The following is a 24,290-nucleotide window of genomic DNA, read 5'->3' on the forward strand; positions in this document are numbered from 1 at the left end:
TTTAAATGCATCTGAATACTAACTGGTGCAATCTTGAACAGGAAGACAGATAACAGAAGTGGAAGTTAAGCAACTTGTCAAATAACGAACCTTTGCGATGCTACTGAACAAAATTGAATATTCAACATACAAAATTCCAAACCACAAACCACAATGATTGCATGGTGAATGGTTGCTAAGACCCATTATCATCTTCTGGGTTGGTTAGTTGCAATGTCAGTCACAACGTAGCAGCCACTCATAACCATTTAAGAGAAGTCTGTTATCTCATGAATAATTACGAAGCAACTTCAGAGACTTGTCCTGTGCCACTGTTTAGTAACTTGCGTTCTGGAAGAACCCTTTTAAAAACAATCACAAAATGAATTATTCGTCAAATTCTCCATCATCGTTCCGCAGATTGACTATACGGTCAAAATCAGGTTCACAATCAGCACCAGTTCGTCGTTCTTTCACTAGAACAGTGACCTACTCTAGCCCAACTACTGCTTCAGGTTGGTTAAACAAGAGTGCTCCAAGCAAAATGCCTGAAGAAGGTGATCAATTAGACTTTTCCCTGTTGGATGCTATAAGTGATGAATTCAAGGTCACCCGCACTGATGAGAAAGAAAAGCTGATTGACCTGAACAACCGCTTTGTCAGCTACATCGAGAAGGTGAGGTCCATGGAGCAACAGAACAAGATTCTTCAGGCTGAACTGCAGGAACTGAAGGGTAAGGGCAGTTCCAAAATTGGGTCCGTCTTTGAACAGGAGCTTAAAAAACTACGCCAAGAAGTGGATCAGATCTCTAAGGAGAAAGCCAGAATTGAAGTGGAAAGAGACAATTTGTTGGATGATGTCCACAAAGTCAAGGCCAAGTATGATTCTTTTTTCCTTTCCCTTCCTATTTATGTAACAGTGTGTGAATTTGTGTGTGTGTAGCTGTCTGTCTGTCTGTCTATGTCTGTGGATGCTAATGGAGGGAGAGGCTGGGCTGTGGTGGGGAGATGTGGGTGAAATAGAAGCAATTCTATTGCAATTTCAAATAGTAAAAAGGAATGCACTTTTCAGTGATTAGAATTTCTTGACAATTTCAGAGTTTTCAAAAATTTAAGAACCTACTATTTTTATTGGTTACTTGCTAAGCAGGATATCTGATCATGGAAAAGAAGTCCAGTTCTGACCAATATTGCATGTGACCCATTCTGGGCAAGCCACCAGTTTGAATATAGAGTGCATACACTATTAGTATGAGATTGTGATGCAAGTCATACATCATGTTGATTTGACAAATTAAAGGTTAAAATCCTTTTAAACTGTTCTGTGCATGTTGACCGAATGTCTTTAGCAATGGCGTTCAGCTGCACAGTAACAGGTTAGACATCAACTTGCAGGTGAGATGCTTTTGACTTGCTTCTCCTATTGAGATGTTGGTGGAAGCACTGTGGTTTGTTATTGGAGGTCTGTTGGTGACTTGTTCATCGAAACAGAGAAAAAGTGGATTTTGTCACCTGTAGTTGGTGGAAGTTCTCAGGCTGTGGCTGCCGCGTCTCTGAATGTACTAGACAACCAACAAATGGAGCAGAGGCTGCAGAAATGGGAAGCTCTATGAAGAGATGGGGAGAGGAAGATGGCTGACCACAGCTCCGCCTACCAGGTTATATTGAGAGCATTTCTTAAAACTCCATCTGAACCAAGATTCCTTCCCAGAAGCAATTAAGATTTAATTAAGCTTTAAGATCAATAGTGCTGAGGGTAAGGTCATTGAGAGCTTCAAGCTCCTAGGCGTAAATATCGTCAACGATCCAGACTGGTCCATCTATGTCAATGCTACAGTCAAGAAAGCACACCAATGCCTCTACTTCCTCAAGGAAATTTGGCATGTCTACAATGACACTTACTAATTTTTATAGATGCATCATAGGAAGCATCCTGTCCGGATACATCACAACTTGGTATGGCAACTGCTGTGCTCAGGACTGCAAGAAGTTACAGAGAGTTGTGAATGCCGCCCAGTCAATCCTGAATACCAGTCTTACTTCCATACTCCATCGACACTTCCTGCTGCCTCGGGAAAGCAGCCAACATAATCAAAGGCCTCTCCCGCCCTGGTTATACTCTCTTCCATCAGAAAGAAGACACAAAAGTTTGAAAAAAAACAATAGATTTAAAAATAGCTTCTTTCCTGCAGTTATCAGACTTATGAATTGACCTATCATATATTACAGTTGATCCTTCTCTACATCTTCTCTGTAGCTGTAACACTAATTTTATGTATCCTATTCTATTACTCTCATGTACTTATGTAAGGTATGATTTGTCTGTTTAGCATGCAATACGGTACACTGTATATCAATACATTAGATTAGATTAGATTACATTACAGTGTGGAAACAGGCCTTTCGGCCCAACAAGTCCACACCGACCTGCCGAAGCGCAACCCACCCATATCCCTACATTTACCCCTTACCTAACACTACAGGCAATTTAGCATGGCCAATTCACCTGACCCTGCACATCTTTGGACTGTGGGAGGAAACCGGAGCACCCGGAGGAAACCCACGCAGACACGGGGAGAACGTGCAAACTCCACACAGTCAGTCGCCTGAGGCGGGAATTGAACCCGGATCTCTGGCGCTGTGAGGCAGCAGTGCTAACCACTGTGCCACCGTGCCACATGTGACAACAATAAATCAAATCAAACATGGTGATGGTTACAGAATCGTGCCATCTCTTTCAACATAAATTAGAGCTTCAAAATATGACACACAATTGGTTGCAAAGGTCACAGTGACATTAAATGTCTATGTGACCATTCCTTTCCAGATTGGAATTAGATGACACTACCAATGTTTTACAGTCCATCCTCCGTCAATACATCTGGAGGTGTCTGAGCCCCTGTATGCAAAGAGCTGTGATTGTAATATTTTATTTCTAAGGAAGGAGAAGCAAGATTATCAGGTATGTAAATTTGCCAAGATAATAGAATTCCCAATGGTAGAGGGAATCATTGACTGTATGGACCTATCTATTTCCCCCCCCCCCCCCCCCCCCGCATGTGAAAGGGAAGATATCAAGGGAAGATATCAAGGGAAAGACTGCTATTATAACAACATACAGTTGATGTGCAAGGATGCATATGTTCATTAATCTACTCATTAATTCCTGATGAAAGGCTTTTGCCCGAAACGTCGATTTTTCCTACTCCTCGGATGCTGCCTGATCTGCTGTGCTTTTCCAGCACCACTCTAATCTTGACTCATATATTCATTAATACCCACTATCCTGTCAAAAACCAAAATGCCTTCATCCTGAGGCTAATCATTCCATTGTTGCACATAAAAAACCCCAGAGGACATCTATTCAGATAGAAGAGCTAGCCCCAGTACATCAGGCTTTTGGTTCCTGTGCCAATTAACAAGGTGAGGACACCAATAATATACAATAGAGACATGGAGTTATCAGTAAAGTGCTTGGAGCTGACCACTGCCTTGCTGAATCATTAATTAAACAATTCACAAGAGGTGAAAGGTACACAAAGATCCTCATCCTTATGATGGTGGAGTCCAGCACATTATTCGTGTAGAAGGTAAGACTGTAGTATACCCAGCAATCTTCAGCCAGAGGTACCCACTGGATGAAACATCTAGGACTCCTCTGCAGAGGTCAGACATCACAGATGTCAGTCTTCAGACCAGGCAATTCAATTCATATATCAAAAAATAGCTGAGGGAATGGATACAGCAAAAACTATGAACCCTGACAACATTGCAGCATAGTACTGAAGACTTGTGCTCCAGAATTTTCCGTATCCATAGTCAAGCTCTTCCACTACAGTTATAATGCTGGCATCTACCCAACAAAATAGAAAATTGCCCAAGTATGTCCTGTGCATAAAAAGTAGGAGAAATCTAACCAGCCAATTGCTGCCCCATTAGTCTAATCTCAATCATAAGTAATGGAACAATGCTATCAACCAGCTCATCCTTAGCAAAAAGCTACTTATTAGCACACCCAGAGTTCTGCCAGGACTACACAGCTCCTGACAACTTTGGTTCAGAGCTGAACTCGATAGGTGAGATGAGAGTAACTGCCTTTGACATCAAGGCTGCCTTTGACCAAATGTAGCATCAAGGAGCTCTAATAAAGCAAGAATCATTGGGAATCATGGGGAAAACCCTTTGCTGTTTGGAGTCATACCAAAAAGGAAGACAGCCAATTTTGTTAGAGATTATCATCTCTGGAGGAGTACCTCAGGGTAGTAGTACCTAAACTCAACCATCTTCCGTTGCTTTATAATTGACCTTCCCTCCATCATTTGGTCAGAAATGGTGTCCACAAAGTCTGTCCACCACTACAAGCCACAGGTTAGGAGTGCGAAGGAATTCTCCCCATTTGGATGAGTGCAGCTGCAACAACACAACATGGTGTAATGTACCTGATGCCATCAAAGTCTGGGCTATTAATGCCCAATGTAAAAGCAGCCTTTAACTACAAGCAGCTGATTGATGCAAGCTGCTAATGGTTAGTGGTAGTTGATGTGACAATATTGTATAACCATCAATTCACCTTTTAAATTGTTCATTCCAGGTTGAGAAATGAAATACAGCAACGTGAGGATGCAGAAAACACCTTGTCAGATTTCCGAGAGGTAAGAATCGTTAAGAATTGATGAGTATTATATCACCATTAAACAAATAAAGAGTGAAAATGACCAATTTCCTCTTCAGATATTTGCCATGTTTAAAATTCTCACTATTTTAACAGCTGTTAATGTCAAAAAATTATTGTTTGTATTAAAGTAGTAAGAGCACAAAATCAACTCAGCAGTAGCAAGTGTTGAAAGTGTGTAAAGGAAGTAACCAGTGAAAACGAAGTCGTGCCATTTTTTAGAACTTCTCATGGCAATCGGAAATTTTGCAGCACTTTCTCGACAATGAAGTAATTATAAAAGAGCAGTCACTGTTGTAATATTGGAAAATATCAGCCAATTCCCATAATTCCCAAAGAAAGGTGATTGTGACTGAACAATCTGCTATTTATGGTGTTAACTGAAGGATAAATGTTTGCCTACAGCACTGGCAGATTTCCCTTGCTCTTCTCCAAATTAACACCATAGGATTCTTAGCTTTCACCTCAGCAAACAGGTGGCCCTCAGTTTAATATCTCATCTAAAAGTCAGCATTTGAGTCTACCTTGATTTCTGTATGCAAGCCCTGAATAGGAATAGAAACAAGCTCCGAATGATTCAGAGCTCAGTATGCTGGTTACTTGGCTATGATTGAAACTGTTCAGAGGAATACACTCCATTTGCCTGCTGAGAAATGACACAAATGAAAAGGTAATGCAGATGACTACCAATCTATTTCTATCAACTGCATTTCTGAACTTATCAACCAGGAAAGAAAGCTTCACACATTGATCAGAAGAGAGCTACTGTCTGAGCAGGTGAGAGAAGTACACACACTGAAGAGGTTTGAATCACATACACTGAGCAGGAGAGAGCCACACACTGAGAAACATAGGCAGATACAACTGAATAGAAGAGAGGTGCACACTGGTGAGCCTCCCTAATGGGAAAGCAGCTCTTTGGTCCTCTGGGACTATGGTGATTTTACTTACATCCTGAACAGGAGAGAGAATTACCACACAACAGGAGAGAGATATGCACTGAACATGAGAGAGAGAGAGCTATCCAGTAGGCATGGGAGCAACCTACACAATAACTAGAAGACAGATGTAGATACTGATCAGGAAGAAGTTACACACTGACCAAGATCGGAAGCTGCATAAGAACCAAGAGCAAAACATACACATTGAACAGGAGAGAGAGCTACATATTAAAGACGAGACAGTTGTACATTGTCTAGAAGAGAGCAAACTACATTGACCGAGAGAGCTACACTGTGAGCAGCAAACAGAAATACTCACTAAGTAAAGCAAGCAACATTTGGGGCAGGGAGAAAGCTACACACTGACCAGGAGGGATCTATGGACTGACCAGGAGACAGAAGTAGACACTGATCAAGAGAAGGCTACACATTAATGAGGAGATTATGCTAACATTGACCAAAAGAGAGCAACACACTGAAGGGGGAGAACTGCTCACAGAGTAGGAGAGACATTGACACCAACCAGGAGAGGATTACACATTGAGAAGGAGAGAGAGTGTTACATACCAGGGACAGAGCTAGACAATGATCAGGAGAACTTACCCACTGTCCAGGAAAGGGTTAAACACTGATATCAGTTGAACTTTGATGGTGAGTAAACATCTAGAAACAATTATTTAATATAGGATTAATAGACATATTACAAAATATGGGTTAATTCAAAAAAGATAGTATGTATTTGTTAAGGAAACATCGTGCTTAACTTTCTGGAGTTTTCTGAAGACCTAACAGAGAGGGTTGATGAGGGTAATGCTGTTGATAGGGTGTCTGTAAACCTCCAAAAGCTGTTTAACACAGTGCCACACTACAGACTTGTGAGAAAAGTTACAGCTGATGGAATAAAAGGAACAGTAGCACCCTGGATACAAAATTGGTTGAGGGATATGAAACAGTGTAGTGGTTAATGCATTTTGTTTGGGGTTGGAAGAAGATTTGTAGTGCATTCCCTAGTGGTCCCTATTGGGAACCTTGCTTTTCCCAATATATATAAATAATCTAGGTGGCATGGTGGCTCAGTGGATAGCAATGATGCCTCACAGCGCTGGGGACCGAGCTTCAATTGCAGCCTTGGATGACCATCTGTATGGAGTTTGTACATTCTCCCCATGTCTCCATGGGTTACCTCTGAGTCATTTGGGTTTCCTCCAACAGTGCAAAGATATGTAGGTTAGGTGGATTGGCCATGCTAAATTGTCCATATTGCGCAGGCTAGATGGATTAGCCATGGGAAATGCAGGGACAGGTTAGGGGATTAGGTCTGGCTGGGATGCTCTTTGGAAGGGTGATGTGGACTTGATGGACCGAATGGACTGCTTCCGCACTGTAGGGATACTATGATTGTACCTTGGTGTGCAGGGAGAATTTTCAAAGTTTACAGATGATTCCATATTTGGAAGCATTATCTGCTGTGAGGGGACATGTTGAACTTCAAAAGGACGTAGACAAGTTGGTGGAATGGATGAATGAAGTTCAATGTGGAGAAATATGAGGTGATATATTTTGATATGAAGAACATAAAAAGATAGTAAAGAATAAAGAGTACTTTCAAAAGGGCATGTAGGAGCAGAGAGACCTGGGTTTATATGTGCATATGTTATGAATGGTAGCACGACAAGAGGAGAGTGCAGTTAATAAACCATGAGTGTCAAGGTTTTGCATATAGTGCTTCAGACTCGAATAAAACGATGTAATTAAGATTTGTGTGGTATAACCATTCTGGATCTCAAAGGAGGCTGAGCTCCAATCAAGGCCTCCTCATAGTCTTAGTAATGATCTTGATTATCCCAATAAAGTTATTTCAATCAACCTGTTTAGACATATTTGACTCACTTGTGGGGCAAGTGGGACTTGAACCTGGACCTTTTCAGCCCAGAGGTCAAGACACTACCATTTCACCACAAGACATGTATTATACTAGTCTAACTTATACCTGATTGCTATCATGCAATAAACTACATCCTGTTTATAGTAAATGTGCCTTCATTATTAGACTTGTTATGGGGAAGTTAAACGGTAGATTTGTAATCTGAACTTAACTTTTAGGTTGAATCCACAGGCGCTGCTTTGTCTCGACTGATGGAGAAAAATCACCACAAACTGATTGAGAATTAAAAAGCTAATGCACAACAGCCTTATTCAAAAAGGGTGGGAAACATTGGGCCAGTAATACCACTTGGTAATGTTGAGGGATTTGAGATGAGACATCTCTGAAATTACTTTTTCTAACCTTGAGGAAGCTGCAATAGAGGTTAAACCTTCTACCTATTTATGTAATGGATTTTTTTAAAAAAAAGTGATTAATTTTTCAAATGACCTTTTATTCCATTTTCTCTCATAGGATGTGGACGAAGCAACTCTAGCATGTGTTGACCTGCAGCGTAAAGTTGATGCATTGCAGGATGAAATTGCCTTCTTAAAGAAACTTCATGAAGAAGTAAGGATGCATCAATTAAGGTTCCAACAATTTGTGTTTGTAACATTTATTTAAATGCTTCTTTAAACAGCCATTAGAAACTGATACTGAGTGGGGAATGAAAAGATTGTCCTCTGGTTCTTGGGTTTGAAGCTTATTTCTATTTAATTATATCATAGAACTAATTCTGTTGGTTTTGTAATGTGGAGTGGTTCTCTTGCTACCAAATCTTGCTATCACTATTGTATAGTGGACCCAACAACATAGAGATTGCCTTATCCATATGGCAGCATTGAATGGGATCCGTAGCAGTGGGAAATAAGGCAGGTGGTGGGAGTTAATTAGGCGGAGGCCAAAACCTCAGTTTCCAGATGTTGGCTCAGTTTGACAAATGCAGTAGTTCATGGCAAGGCAGTTGTCCCGCCACCTGGTGGCAGAAACTTATTTACCATGTATTTGCATATTCACAGACTCATTACTGTACATACTTATACACATGCAAACGAACCTTTGTGAATCAATGACCCACAACAAGGCAGCAACTTGGTCATAATGAGATGCTTTATGAAAGCACAAGAGCACATAATTCTCCTGGCTACTGGGTCTTCCATTGCAAGTACATGTGACAGACATCTACTCCTGTTGCAATTCTGTATGGTATAGCATGCAGGCTCTCAGGTTGTGCCTGGTTATATTTGAGTCATTCAAGTGACCATTAGAATTCCCTGGCAACCAACAGCTGCTTTGTCAATCGGAAGGGATTTCTCTCCCTTATTGTTTAAGTCATTTATAACCATTGAAAGACGTTTATGCAAGTGTGTGCCAATTTCCCAAGGAGCTCTCATGACTCATATATTTTGCAGAACTGAGCTACTACATTTTTTGAAGCACTTTCCCAATTGTCAGGTTGAACCCAGGGTGATGAATACAGTCCCTGAGGACTTGGCTCATGACACAAATCCCTACTACCCATGGAGGAGCATCATACTGCAACACAGAAATGAAACAGACCACTGTCTTCTGGAAAATGCTTTTTGCTGCTTTGACTGTTCCAGCAGGGCATCACAATGTGTGTCACAGAGGATGTTGAGGAGTGTCATTACAGCTATGCATCTCACAGCTTCCCTCCTTCCAAAATGTCAATTGTCCTCTTCCTCAGAAGACTGCTGCAAGTCACCCAGTTCCCCAGTATATATCATATCTTATTGTTGGTGACTCCAATTGTACACAGTACAGCATGCTAGGATAATGTTGTCACTTGCCATGGCTATACTAGAGGCTCACCTAGATTGGCCAAAGCAGTGGTTTGGCTTCTTCAGCAGCCCTATCATATGTTTCACTGTGGCCTTGGCGGAAACGTTAGCAGCATTGTATCTACACTCCACATTAGTAAGCCAGTAATGGTATTATCAGTCCTGGTTGGAATGATAAGCCCTTTTCTCCCAGTAAACAGCTTTGTAAGTCACCTGGACCCTCAAACTCACCAGGTACATGAGCACTCCAGATATAGGAGTTATACCAATGACCGGGATTGTAGGCATTCACCTCCAGGAAATGGAAAAGGTGATCACAGATCACCCGAACATTAATTGAGTAGTACACCTTCCTGTTGATGAATTCTGTAGTGTCCCTTTCAGTGCTGTGTGTGTTTAGTTAATGGCATCCATCACCAGAGGAAATGCAGCTATGTTCCTGAATCCTACTGTCTGGGTTGCAGCACTGACCGTGCCATGGGAGAACAAATGTGTGATCCAGTGTGATACTGCACAAATGACCTTAGCCACTGTCATGATGTTTTTGTGAGTGTACAACTGAGAGATCCCAAACAGGTCACCCATCACTCCCTGGAGGAATCCTGTCACCCAGAAATTCACAGCGGCTGTCACCTTCATAATCACCAGGATAAGTCGGCCTCCCACTCCTACAGCCTTCAGGTCCTGCTTCAGCGTCCGGCATTGTACCATCACGGAATCCTGGGAATATGGAGCCAGTGTCAGTACTGCAACTTTTTCATCCCAGGAAATGGAGTCAAGCCAGAAAACTCTGGGCCTCCTGCATATTAAATATCCCTTGGGTTTGCAAATGGCTGCTTCATGTGGTTGCCCTCAATGACCAACCATCGAGCAGACATGAATCCCACGCTTTCACCTGTTATAGTTACACTGACTTCACCCACCCTGGGCATTGTCCAAGCCATTTTCTAGTCACACTACGCATTGAGAGAATGGAAAGTGATGCAGGGCATGCAGCTCAGTGAGGACACTGTCAGCTCCATCCTCCATCAGGTCACCAGGTAGCGACACCTCCCAACGCCTCCATGTTCCACTTACCTCTCACTACCCCAAGAGCAGTTTTTCACTCATACCCCATAAGGAGTCCCACTACACTTGATTTGTCTCCAACTGCCTTCCCTGTCCTCTGAACCCAGACATTATACCTGAATAATAACCATCTTTCTCCTCTATGCTCCCCCTGTGGAGTCCAAAGTGTTGCTCCTGCCATTAACTCTACCACCCATAGCCTCTGATGCTGTTCCACGTATCTTTCCATGCACCTCTAGTTGCCTCCCCCCATGCACCTTGAGTTTCCTCTTGTTGCCACCTCTGCAAATGCCTCTGTAAGACCCTCCCCCAACAGCCTTGAATCCCCCACATCTTTATTCTGTGAACCCCTCTGCCGTTGCAGGCCAAACTTGCAACCTCCTGACTGATTGATGGACCTATCCCCAGGACTGTATTTGACCCAGTCCTCTGACCAATTTTGACAAGCAGTCCCTATAGATGACTGACTAGATCTCTTTCAGTGTACTGAGGACAGATATCCACCCAGTTTCTGACATGGCCATTTGGTTCAATAAACATACACTGTGTTTTCTGAGAATCCCATTGCAAACCACAGTTTCCCACATGCCTTTAATTTGTTATCTCAACATCATCTTGGAGGCATTCCCATTCTGTTAGTTGGTTAATAGACACTTGCCATCAGCAAGAGTTAAAAATCACAGAATACCAGGTTATAGTCCAATAGGTTTAATTGGAAGTACTAGCTTCATCAGTTAGCTGTGGAGCAGAATCGTAAGACAGAATTCATAGCAAAAGATTACAATGTCATGCAACTGAAGTGATATATTGAACAAACCTAGATTGCTGTATATCTAGATTTGTTTAATATATCATTTCAGTTGCATGACACTGTAATCTTTTGCTATGAATTCTGTCTTACAATTCTGCTCTACAGCTATCTGATGAAGAAATGGCACTCCGAAAGCTAGTACTTCCAAATACACCTGTTGAACTATAACCTGGTGTTGTATGATTTTTAACTTTGTCCACCCCAGTCCAACACTGGCACCTCTATATCATTAGCAGGAGAGTAGAGTCGTAGAGATGTCCAGCACAGAAATAGACCCTTCAGTTCCAACTGACCAGATATCTTAAACTAATCTGTCCCATTTGCCAGCACTTGGCCCCTATCCCTTTAAACCCTTCTTATTCATATACATCCAAGTGCCTTTTAAATGCTGTAATTGTACCAGCCTCCACCACTTCCTCTGGCAGCTCATTCCATACACGTACCACCCTCTGCATGAAAAAGTTGCTCTTAGGTCCCTTTTAAATTTTTCCCCTTTCACCCTAAACCTATGCCCTCTAGTACTGGACTCCCCCAACCCAGGGAAAAGACCTTGTCTATTTACCCTAACCATGCCCCTCATGATTTTATAAACCTCTATAAGGTCTTCCCTCAGCCTCTGATGCTCCAGGGAAAACAGCCCCAGTCTGTTCAGCCTCTCTCTATAGCCCAAATCCTCCAACCCTGGCAACATAATCTCCATGGCTTCCTCCCTACATAGCATTTGAACTTCCAGTTTGGAGACTCCTGTTTTTGTCCTCTCCTTGGTATTGAAGCTCTCTTTATCCTGCATGTCCAATGGAGATTGTGACATGTGAAAAGATACCTAAAACCTCAGCTCCATTTATCCCCATGCAACATACAGGCTACACATTCCAGCTGCTATCCAATTGGACACAACAATCACATGACCAAATAAACATTTGATAATGAACACACATTTCCCAGTCTGTTGCTACCTGCAAAATTCCTTGGCTTGATAATCTCATGAAGAATCCTTTGATCCCATGCCACTTATCCTGGCTGATCGGGAAAGTTCATTCATCCTTTTGTGGCAATGCACTTAGGTTCATGTGTGGACCCATCTGGACCCCCATGGCTGTTCACCTCTTCTGTGACCTCCACAGAAGTCTCCCCTATTGCTGTCACCTCCTGCTGATTCTGGGCGTGCAGGGAGATATTGCTGAAAGATTGATTCCATTCTTCCTCTGCATCCATAGGTGCTGAAAGGGAGATGCAGAACTTGTTGTGCTTGGGATCCAAAGTGAAGAGGTTATTGATAAAAAGTGGCAGTGGTGGGGTTGTTTGATGAAAGCTGTCAAGTAGACGGTGAGTCAGGAAAAAAGAATTCTAAATTTCCCAGCAGGTGAAGGATCTGTAGTATTACACTGGCATCTGTTCTTCCTGCTGGCGGAGACCAGACTGACTTGCAGAGGTGGCCCTTTCAGCCCATCTCAGCCTGAAATTGAGTCATCCGATGGCAATGTGGACATTTCCTGCCTGCCTTTGCTGCATAATTCCACAGGGGGCATTTGCCCACCACATGCATTTGTGAGTTGCGTCATCATCATATGCAATGTAGCTCCCAACATTTGGTCCCACCATTGTGGGGGAGCTCGCTCTTATGATAAAATTCCACCTACAGTTACTGTGGTATTACAGATGCTATTTGAAAGAAATTGTGCATGTGTGAATCTTATGTGTGCACTGTAAATGTAAGTCCAACTTGGACCTCTAATTCTGCTGAGTGTGCGTCTATAAAGGAGGTGTCAAAGATCAATTGATGTTTTGTATAGGTAATCTCACAGAAGTCAGCGTCAACCTTAGCACTGCTCGCAATGCTTCTAATAGCCTGCACTGATGTACAAGCATAGGGAATATTTGGTAAAACCCCCATTGTTGCAAAGGAGTCTTATTTAGTCATTAGTTAGTTATATCTTAGAGAAGTACTTCTGTTTATAGGCTCACTGGGATGGAAACTTGTAAATTAAACAGGCTTTGAACTATATCTACTCGACTTTCAGATTAAAAACGTCTCTAAGTGTCAGCAGACAATTTATTCCCTGCTAGAATCAATATAATGTATAATTTGCCCAATTGCAGTTCCAATTGCTACAAAATTGTCCGTTTCATTCAAAAAGACGACTAGAATCAGAAAAAAAATTATGATTGATCTTGGGTTTGGAAGTTTTATCCTGCATTTAATCCAAAACGTATGTTGCCTACATGGTGCCAAAAATTAGCAGTGAAGTAAACATTCTTTTCCATTTAAGGCCTCTGGCATTTCCCAGCACAAAATTTCAAGTAAATTAAAGAGATTGAATAAATGGTGATTTGGAGGTCACAGTGTTGGACGGAGGTGTACAAAGTTGAAAGTCGCACAACATCAGGTTGTAGTCCAACAGGTTTATTTGGAAGCACTAGCTCTCGGAACGCTGCTCCTTCATCAGGTGGTTGTGGAATATAAGGTCGCAAGGCACAGAATTTATAAGAAAAGTTTACAGTGTGTTGTAACTGAAATTATACATTGAAAAAGACCTGGATTGTTTGTTAAGTCTCTCAACTTTTAGAATGATTATGTTGGTTTCAGTTTCAGAACTGGTTGGTTTTTGAAACTGAAACCAATATGGTCATTCCAAAAGATGAGAGACTTAACAAATAATCCAGGTCTTTTTCAACATATAATTTCAGTTACATCACACTGAGAACTTTTACTGTAATTTCTGTGTCTTACAATCTTATACTCCACAACCACCTGATGAAGGAGCAGTGCTCCTAAAGCTAGTACTTCCAAATAAACCTGTTAGACTATAACCTGATGTTGTGTGATTTTTAACTGAATAAATGATGGCTTGTAATTACTTTTCTTCAGGAAATCCATGACCTGGAATCACAAGGGCAAAATCAACACACCAGGATTGAGATGGATGTGGCTAGGCCTGACCTTTCTTCAGCACTACAAGAAGCTCGTTCTCAATTCGATAAACTTGCCGCTAGGAACATTACTGAAACTGAGGAGTGGTACAAATCCAAGGTACTTTTTTTGATATTAATTTGAGGTTAAGCCTTGTTTAAATCACCACATTTGAAATGTTGTGCTTGAAGAGATACGTGTTGAGTGGACAAGTTCTCCAAAGGGTGGCAGTCTGCACCAACTTTCTTCCACTGAACACAGCACCTATTTAAGGCAGGCACACTCCTTTTGAAAGGATTGGACTGGCAGCACAGTGTGCTATCAGGCCAAACTATTTGGCCATCTGCTCAGCACTCTGCCAACCAGCAACCCATTTAAGTCATCATTGGATAAGCATATGGACGTACATGGCATAGTGTAGGTTAGATGGGCTTCAGATTGGAATGACAGGTCGGCGCGACATCGAGGCCAAAGGGCCTGTACTGCACTGTAATGTCCTAAATTCTATAGCCCAGACTCTGCTTTGACAAACACTACAATGAAGTAAATAAGGATGCCAGTACCTAATTTGGTTGCTGCCTACATCAACAGGAAAAGCCACAGGCAGGTCATGAATTGTGACCTCTGTACCCAACATTGGGTGCAGACCAATTTTTAACTCTTGTCATTATCAGTCATCTGATCCAATGCTGCATTATTCACATGGGAGCAGTAGTGTGTATACGTAAGGCAAGCAACCATGAGGCTTTTCAACTTGTCAAGCTGAAGAATCCTAACTGAAACATAAAGAATCCACACCAGCAAATATAAAGTATATTGGGCAGGAGCAAAATAAAGAGAAAAACAGTTAAAGGAGAGATAAAAGATATGGATAGAAAAGTTAAATTAAAATTCTGTTTCTCCTAATAGCTCCAGGACCAATTAAATTCTGAAGGAATGAGAGTCTACATTTACAAATATATATTTTTAGTATTGTATATTGTTTAAAAGTAGTTTTGATTTAATGTGTTAACAATTCACTTACATCTTAATGCACTTGCTCTATTTTCTTCTGGCATGTTTAGTGAGTAAGCAGAGAAACTTTACAAACTTGTATGAATGTGAATACAAATCAGAGCGACACTATTATAATGTAGCTCATAACTCCCAACCTGGGGGGCAAGTCCCGACGGACCTTTCTCAATTTCTAAAATGGAGGAGATGGTTTGTTGAGTACCTTAAATGACCATTAATTGACCATTTAAAAGCCTTAATTGCTGGCAGTTTGAGGGGTTTGTGGATCGTCTCATGCAGAGCTAATTGCTGAGGTGTTGAGGATAAAATGAGGCAAGATGACGTTGAAGTGAGTCATTCCCTTCTCAGCACGTCCCTCATTATCTCCATGGAGGGGATAATCACACCTTCAGTATTTCTGCATTTCACTGAAAGTTTGCCCACTCTGAGAAGTTAATCTCCGAGTGAAAAAGTGAAACTGTTATATCCACTCTGTTATTTCCAAAATCTGAACAAATATGTAATGGAAAATAACCAAGAACAGAAATGCAAGATTTTGCTTATGTGTTAAGTTGCACTTAATGAGATTGGATATTGTACAGGTTTCCGGCCTTACTCAAAATATTGCTCGCAGCAACGAAGCCCTTCGCCAGGCAAAGCAAGAAGCAAGTGATTACCGCAGGGAGGCCCAGGCACTCAAGTGCGAAGTTGAAGCTCTTAAAAGCTCAGTAAGTTGACTGTGTGTGAATAATGATATTATTTGTTTCATCAAATAAGTGAATTTTCCTCTTCAGAGACACAGGCATCAAGGGGTTTACCAGTATCATATTAATATGGAATGTGAATGATATGTTTGCCAGTTTCTTTGGAATTACTGGCTGTCGAGCCAATAACAATTATACAAGTACCATTTCTTCAGTTCAAATGGCTTTTAATCTTGGCGAGTTAGGAAAATCCAAGGGAAAGGCCCAATTTTATTTCTTTATATCTCAATGAGGTCATTTAATTAATCTTAATTTATATTATTTTAGTTGGAATACTAATTTGCTGATATTACTGCTTTCAAGGGTAAGTTAAGCTCCAATCAAGCAATCAAGTGCTTACTAACTTTCTATTTACATCGTCTCTGTACAAATAAATAAATTTGTGAAGAATTTATATTCTGCCAACCTAACTCTGCCCATCCAATACTCCTAGCTTTCTCGATACGACAGATCATGCATCCTTAAAGCTCTTCCATCTCCCTCACTTCCTTCCATTGACCAAGCTTTTGATCAGCCCTCGCTCCTGTTTATTTGCTGCAAGTTTGAGTCTGATTCTGCTTCATTTAAGCAGGAATGCACAGAACATATTAGGTGGGAAGGAGAAGCCACAGGAATGTGTGGAATCTAAGAGCTTGCTGCTGGACAACTAACCAGACCCATGGCTGCAGTTTATTTCTTTACACTTTTTAAATTGGGCTCCGAAGGCTGACGGGTGTTAGGAAGACTCTGTGTTCGAGGAAATGAAGGAAACGAGGGTGGAGAAATGTGTTTGGATTTCAGGACAATCCATTGTTGATTACCAAATTTATATTAATTATTATGTTGATTTTTCTAAGTTCTGATGTAATGAGTTACTTATTAAGTCCCAGTTTCGAGAAGTACCTCTTTTAAAATGAAAAGTGCTGATTGTATTTCATATGTTTCCATATCAGTAAAAATATCCAACTTGGTTTGAAAATATTCAACTAAATTTTTAACTTCCAATTTAATCACTATAAATCTGATTTCCAAAACATATTTATTGATGATTTAACATGATGAAATTTGTACTCACATTTTCAATTAATCTAATTGGATCTTGTTGTCAGAATGTGACATAAGAGGGGAAATTAAATACTGATTTCTGGTTATGGTGGAAATTAACATTGAACCAGCTACCATACAAGATAAAACAAGCGGGGGAGTCCAGAACTAGAGGGCATAGGTTTAGGGTGAGAGAGGATAGATATAAAAGACACCTAAGGAGAAATTTTTCCCACAGAGGGTGGTGCGTGTATGGAATAAGCTGCCAGAGGAAGTGGTGGGGGCTAGTACAATTGCAACATTTAAAAGGCATCTGGATGTGTATATGAATAGGAAGGGATTGGAGGGATATGAATCAGGTGCTGGCAGGTGGGACTAGATTAGCTTGGGATATCTGTTCAGCATGGACACATTGGACCAAAGGGTCTCTTTCCGTGCTGTGCATCTCTATGACGCTAATAAACATGATAGCCCATGTAATGAAAGCAATTTATGCAAATTATTTTTAATGTGTATGCATCTCTTACGGTTCTTACGAAATCATAGAAAGGACAGTGCCCTCCCACTGTGTAAACACATGACAAAATACAAATGTGATCTCATGGAAAAGGATAGAAAATAAGTGTCTATGTTATCTTTGAAACAGAAAGATTTTCTTGAGCGCCAGAAGAATGAAATGGAGGATCAGTTTAACAAGGAAACAGCCAAATTCCAAGAAACAATCCTTCAACTTGAAGATGAAATTCAAAATATGACTGAACAGATGACCCATCGCTTATCTGAATATCAAGATCTGCTGAAAGTTAAAATGGCACTAGATGCTGAGATCACAACTTACAGGAAGTTATTGGAGAGTGAGGAAAACAGGTCAGATGTTTGTGTAACTTCCATGTAATACTTGACTGAAGTAGCACTGCTATATCAGCTCAGCAATCCATCATGATTGCTGATATCCATTATGCTTATTCGGAAGCCATCATAATTTTATTGGCAAAGTGTTTAACTGAGGGAACAAACACAGAACTCTGCAATGAGCAAACTTGGCCAAATAAAAATACCTTTCCATGAGTAACTTTTGAAACAATGCTAAGAGTTGTTCAGTTGTATTTCCATATTGCGTAAATAGTCATGAAGAAATATTTTTCTCATTCATATAATTTAAATTTTGGATTTTTTTCCCATATTTGTTTATGTGTTATGGGTATCACCGGATTGGCCAGCATTTATTCCAATCCCAAATGGCCTGAGGAAGATGGTGGTGAGTTGCCTTTTGAACTACTTAAGTACTTGTCCTCTAGGAACACCAACAGAGTGTTCCCACGACAGTGACTCAGTTTGGGTTCTCCCACTCAGCTCCTGGCCACATTTCAGCCTTATTCCAAATGTAGACAAAACAGCTGAACTCCAAAGATGAGGTGACAGTGACCGCCCTTATTATCAAGTCAGCATTTGACTGAGTGTGACTTTAAGAAACCCTAGCAAAACTGAGAATCAGAGGGAAAACTCTCTGCTGATTGGACTCCAACCAAAACAAGGGAAGATGTTTGTAGCTTTTAGTGGTCAATCATTTCAGTCCAAAGACACCACTTCAGGAGTTCCTCAGGCTAGTCTTCGGCCCAAACGTCTTCAGTTGTTTCATCAATAACTGCAGTCATCAAAAGGTCAGAGGTAGGAATCTTTCTGATGATTGTACAATTTTCAGCACCATTCAGGATTCCTCAAAGCCTGAAGGGATCCATGTCCATCTTCATGTGCAGCAAGACTTGGACAAACCTAGGCTTAGACTGAGAGACGTCAAGTAACATTTGTGCCACAATGGTGCTGATAATGTCAATCTCCAACAAAAAGAGAATCTAAACACTGTCCCTTGATGTTCAATGGCATTATTATCAGTGAATCCCTTATTATCTATATCTGGGAATGGGGGCTTACCACTAACTAGAAATTGAGCTGGATTAGCTATTTAAGTACAGTGGCTACAAGAGAGGGTCAGAAGCTCAAAATCCTTCTGCGAGGTACTTACCTCCTGTCTCTCCAGTGCCTGGCACCAATCAGGACAGTGATAGAATACTTTCTTTTTGCATGGACTGCTATAACTGCTAATATACTTGAGAAGCTTGACACTGTCTAAGACAATGCAGCCGCTTGAGTAACATACCATCCACTAAATTTAACGTTCAGTTCCTTCGCCACTAATGTACAGTGGCAGCAGTGTGTACCATCTATAAAATGCACGTCATAAATCAGCAAAACTCTCTCCACATTATATTTCAAACTCATGGTTTCCAGCATCCAGAAGAACAAGAGTAGCAGATGCATGGGAACCTGCAAGTTCCTTGCCAAGCCACTCTCCATCTCAACTGAGAAATATGCTGTTGCTCAGTCACTGTCATGGGAGCAAAGTCATGGAACTCCCTTCCCTACAGCACTGTGGGTGTTCCTAGCTGAAAGAAACTTAAGTAGTTCAAAAGGCTATTACCAAGCAAGTGTCTCTTGATGGCATTAACACTGTTGATGATCCTTTCCATCATTGTTATTGATGGAGAGTGCATTTAATAGGGCAACATTTGGCTGGGTTTGAATGGTCCTGATTTTAGTTGACAGGCCATATTTGGGCAGTTACTGACATTGCTGGGTAGATACCAATGTTGTCCCTAAGGCCACTGCTGGTTTTGGAACACCAGTCTTCACCACAATTACCAAAATGTTGTCAGGGCTCATAGTCTCTATAATATCCAGCTAATTCAGCCATTTCATGATATAATGTGGAGAGAATTGAATTGCGTGTTGACTTGATCATCCACTTGGCCCTTCTGGCTGAAAATAGATGCAATTACTTCATCCTTCTCTTTTGTGCTGATGTTGCACAGATGTATTTACTGCACTCCTCCAAACTTGAGAATGGAGTTTTTTGTGAAGCCTCCTTCTCCTGTCAGTCATGATCTTATCCATTGGTAGTGGGATTGCTTAGCTACGCCTATGGCATGCTGTTTCCGTTGATTATCATGCAAGTGTTGTCACTTTAACAGGTTGACCCCTCATTTTCAGGTATGCCTGCTGCTCCTCCAGCATGCCCTCCTGCACTCTTCATTAGACCATGGTTGATCCCCTGGCTTGATGCTAATGGTAGAGGAGAAAGTGGGGCATATACCAGGTCATCAGGTTTCAGATTCTGGTTGAATACAATTCTTCTGCTGCTCATGGTGCCTTATGAGTGCCTAATTTGAGGTTATTAGATTTGTTCAAAATCTGTCCCATATAGAATGGTGATGGTGCCACATGGTATCATTGATACCATCGGTATTTTCAATATGAAAACAAGACTTTGTCTCCACAATAATTGTGTGCAGTGGCTGTTTCTGCTGATACTGTCAAAGACAGATGCATATGTGATAGGCAGATTGGTGAAGGTGAGGTCAGAAAGTTTTGCCCTCTTTGGTACACACCTCACCTTCCATAGACCTAGTCTAGAAGCTATGCCCTTTAAACTTTGGCTGGTTTGCTCAGTCGTTGAAATCCCCCCCAATCAGAGTACATTCTATACCTTCACTGCCTTCAATGCTTACTTCAAGTGGTGCTCAACATGTTGGAGAACAAATTTATCAGCTGCAGGAGGGAAGCTAGGGGTAGGGAGTGACATGTTGTATTCAGCAGGAGGCATCATTGCCCATATTTGACCTGATAGTCTGAGACTTTGTGGGATTTGGTGATAATCTTTAATGATCCAAGGACAACTCCTTTTTAGCTGTATGCCTCTGTGCCACTGCCACCTCAGAACTAAAAGACTAGGAATAAAATTGGACTTGGTGCTAGCACAAAATGAGCTATGCCAGTTGATGGTTTCAGTGCACTACCAAATCACTACACTCTTTTGAGGCTTTCACCCAAGACTGATTTTATTCTTATTATCTGTTTATAATAGTACTGCACTGAAAATGTTGTCAACATGGAGTTTAATTGTTGAAAATATACAATACTTTCCTTTGTCCTTGCCACCTCTTGGGAGTATCCTGCATCTTATAACATCATGATATCACAATACACTTTGCACAATGAATAACAACAAAAACTAACTCAATGTGTTGATAAGGAAAATGAAGAGTATGAGATGAAACAAAACTGCTGTGTTAACCTAGATTGTTTTTTTCTAGGTATTCGATGACTGCCCCTCCTAGTCCTTTGCATCTGCAAGGTAGGTAGTCATAAAATTTGAATGAGAAATTATCAAAATCCTTCTTAGAATATTATATTTTCAAGTTTATTGGCTTTTGTAAATCTGCGTAATCCTGTATAAATTGAAACAGATTTTGTTTCAAGCAATGACAGGATACTGCTGTGCCACCATGAAAGTCTTATTGGGCTTGATTTAACACAACACCAGCAGGCAGCTTTTTGGTGGCTAGCCCACCACCTTCGTACCTAGCCCTGAGTTCACAGAGGGTATGTGGACTCCAGAATTAGCATTTGTCTGACCATACATAAACAAAAATATTAAGGGTCAATTGAGCTTGCTAAAAACACTTTTGATACTCACAATACACTACCCAATCTAAAATGTGAGTGGTATTGCAGCTGGATGGGAGTGACTAGTTGATTTTTTTTTAAACAGACTTTAAAAGTGGGCCGGATGGAGGTGTACTCTTTTCGGGGGTGTTATTTACATACAGGAAGACTTTTCCTGAAGATAGCACCATCTCTCCCCTCCCCCAGCCGTTCCTTTTTCCCACTTGTTCTCCAAGACCTGTACCAACTGACCTCCCTCTCTAAGATTGCCAATCCCTTCCCACTCACTAGCTCAGATTATTGTTGGTCTGGGGTCCACACTGTCATCTTCAGGGACCTGTACTGCAGGATCTGCAGTGCATGACTTTACTGGGGCGACTGGAGTTTCCAGTCAGTCAGAATTGCTCCCAATAATGGAACCTCTGCCCAATTGAGGGGTAAAACCCTATTCTGACCTTCCCTGTTACTACCCGGAGTGTTTTATTGGTGTGGGCAGGATATTTTAGTCAGTTGTCAGTTGCTAACTGATTTTTCCAGTAGAGAGGACAAATTGTCTGCCTGTGATACCCAGCCAGTAATTTGTTATCACAGAAGGAGGCCATTCAGCCCATCATCTCTGTATCTGTTTTTTCAAATGAGTATCCTAACCTCATTGCCAATCTCTTGGCTTTTTCCCCATTTCCTTGTACATTTTCTCTATTGGAATATTCATCCAATGCCTCTTGAATGTCTCAACTGAACCATACTTTAGATACTTCTAGAGAGTGCATTCCCATACTCTTAACTATTCGCTGTGGGAAAAAGATTTTCTGTCACATCACAATTTGTTCCTTAAGCAAAACACTTTAAATCGAAGTCTTCTCATCCTTTTATGAACAGGATCAATTTCTCCCTATCTGGCTTGCTCATAATTTTGAAAACCTCTATCAGGCTTCCTGCTCTTTTTCGTAAGAATAGACTTTTTTTCCTTTAACATTCATTCATGGGATATGAGCATCACTGACAAGCATTTATTGCCATCCTTAATTGTCCACAGGCTAGTCAAGAGTGAACCACATTACTGTGGACCTGGAGTCACATGTAAGCCAGCAGTTTCCTCCCCTAAAGGATATTAATAAATGAGATGAGTTTTTTTAATGACAATTTGCAATGATTTCATGGTAATCATGAGCTTCCTAATTTCAGATTTTTTACTGAATTTATATTTCACCATCTGCCATGGTAAGATTTGTACAAAGGTTCCCAGAATATTGTTTCGATTAATAGTCAACTGACAATACCCCTTGGCCAATCTCTCTCTCCTACTTATCTTCTCTCCAAAGAGTAGAGTCTCAACTTCTTCAGTCTATTTTCATAACTGAAGGTTCTCATCTCTGGAACCATTTTTATAAGTCACTTCTGCACTCTGTGTTTACATCCTTCCTATAAAGTGCAGCCTAGTACACAAAACTTCACCTGCGATCTCATCATTGATCAGATTTATCTTTCATCTGTTATTAAGTTATTTATCGGCATATCATATTCCTATCTTTGCTTTCTCAAATTATAACATTTTCAATTGAAAATCTTCTGTTCTTTCGTTTTCCAAAAATTCTTGCTCATTAAATGTTTTACTTTAAATGGCTACAATCTTTTCATCCATCCAAACTAATTGAGAGTTTGTAATAACAAATGATAGTGTATAATTTTCTTACTTGCATTGAAGGTGTAGAACTTGAACGAAGCAAACCACCTGAAATTCAATCCCCTAAAAGGACACTGTCCATGAAAACAATTGAAATGAAAGATGGAGAGGTCAGTTATTATAAATATCTGTCCTGTTTGTTATGTAGATTTAAATGAGTTATAATAAAAATTGCATATATTTCTTTTTATTTTACTATTTGCAGGTACTCAGTGAGACCTCACAAGAGTTTGAACTGCAGATATCAGATGCACATACTGAAGTGAATCAAGATTAAACTTCATTAAATCTCTGAATCCTCCAAAATAAGAATGGCAATTTTCTCTTGTGAAACAAAACTTTTAAGTTTCATGGCTTTCTGGTTTTATTTGAAGTGTTACGTATAATAGGGCTGCATTACATCATTTAAAAAGAAGTAAACGTTAAACCAAAATACTACACAACAATATATTCACTCAAACAGGTTTGAATTTGAAGTCTTTATTGCTTTACCTTAACTGCTAATTGTAAACTGCTATCACTGATTAAATAAAATTGCACTGTTAAGGGAAAAATAAATTAAACTTTGTTGTCCTGAATCTTTTGCTAAGGACAAATAGGCATCTAAATACTACTGAAACACCCAGTGTTCACTCTGTCTGGAATGTATTTGTTTCTGATAACAACATCTTTATAAAGTTAACAGCTAAGATGTGCACAGAACCAGGAGACAAACAGCACAATTTGAAAATGTTTTGACATGCTAAAGCTATTTTGGTTTTTTTTGTTGTCAGTCATTTTGCCACCCCAAGGCTATTGGTTAAAGTTTGTTAGTTTTCTAGATTGGAGAATTGCATGCAGGTTCCTGGTATCCAATTATAGAAAGCATAATTTCAAAGAAAATACACACCTGTTATCATTTAAAATGTTGCAGAGGATTTAGGAATTTAATGTGTACCTAGAAATTGTAATCTGTTTAGAGGAAAACCAAACAGATAGGCAGCTTCAGGGAAATTAGATAGAAAGAGGTTTGTTTGTCACTATTCCAAGAATATACAAGCTTAGGACAGAGGTTTGCACTTATTTAAGGAGCAATGAATCAAGAATTTGCTCACTTCCCAGAAGGTTGTTTGACAATTATGTTGTTTCCTGCAGCAAGAACTGCATAACAATCTGGACAGGATTCTTATTACATTCAAATTCATTGCAGACTTTTAAGCTGTATTCAGTAGCAAA

The 24,290-nt window shown here is 40.5% G+C and overlaps 1 protein-coding gene across 2 annotated transcripts; it reads left to right on the top strand.

The window, feature by feature from the left end:
* Positions 1-262: 262 nt before the first annotated feature.
* LOC122550009 (vimentin-like) lies at positions 263-23,633 on the top strand. Of its 2 annotated transcripts, XM_043690384.1 has the most exons (9): positions 264-858; positions 4,571-4,631; positions 7,991-8,086; positions 14,067-14,228; positions 15,704-15,829; positions 17,535-17,755; positions 21,040-21,080; positions 23,097-23,185; positions 23,281-23,633. In XM_043690384.1, the coding sequence occupies exons 1-9, from the start codon at positions 362-364 to the stop codon at positions 23,350-23,352; spliced, it is 1,365 nt and encodes a 454-aa protein (XP_043546319.1). In that variant the 5' UTR covers positions 264-361; the 3' UTR covers positions 23,353-23,633. The 2 variants fall into 2 exon arrangements, with proteins under 2 accessions (XP_043546320.1, XP_043546319.1); XM_043690385.1 differs by lacking the exon at positions 23,097-23,185 and having other exon boundaries at positions 263-858.
* Positions 23,634-24,290: the final 657 nt, after the last annotated feature.

This window comes from Chiloscyllium plagiosum, chromosome 5, assembly GCF_004010195.1.
Source record: "Chiloscyllium plagiosum isolate BGI_BamShark_2017 chromosome 5, ASM401019v2, whole genome shotgun sequence".
Classification (NCBI taxonomy): Eukaryota; Metazoa; Chordata; class Chondrichthyes; order Orectolobiformes; family Hemiscylliidae; genus Chiloscyllium; species Chiloscyllium plagiosum.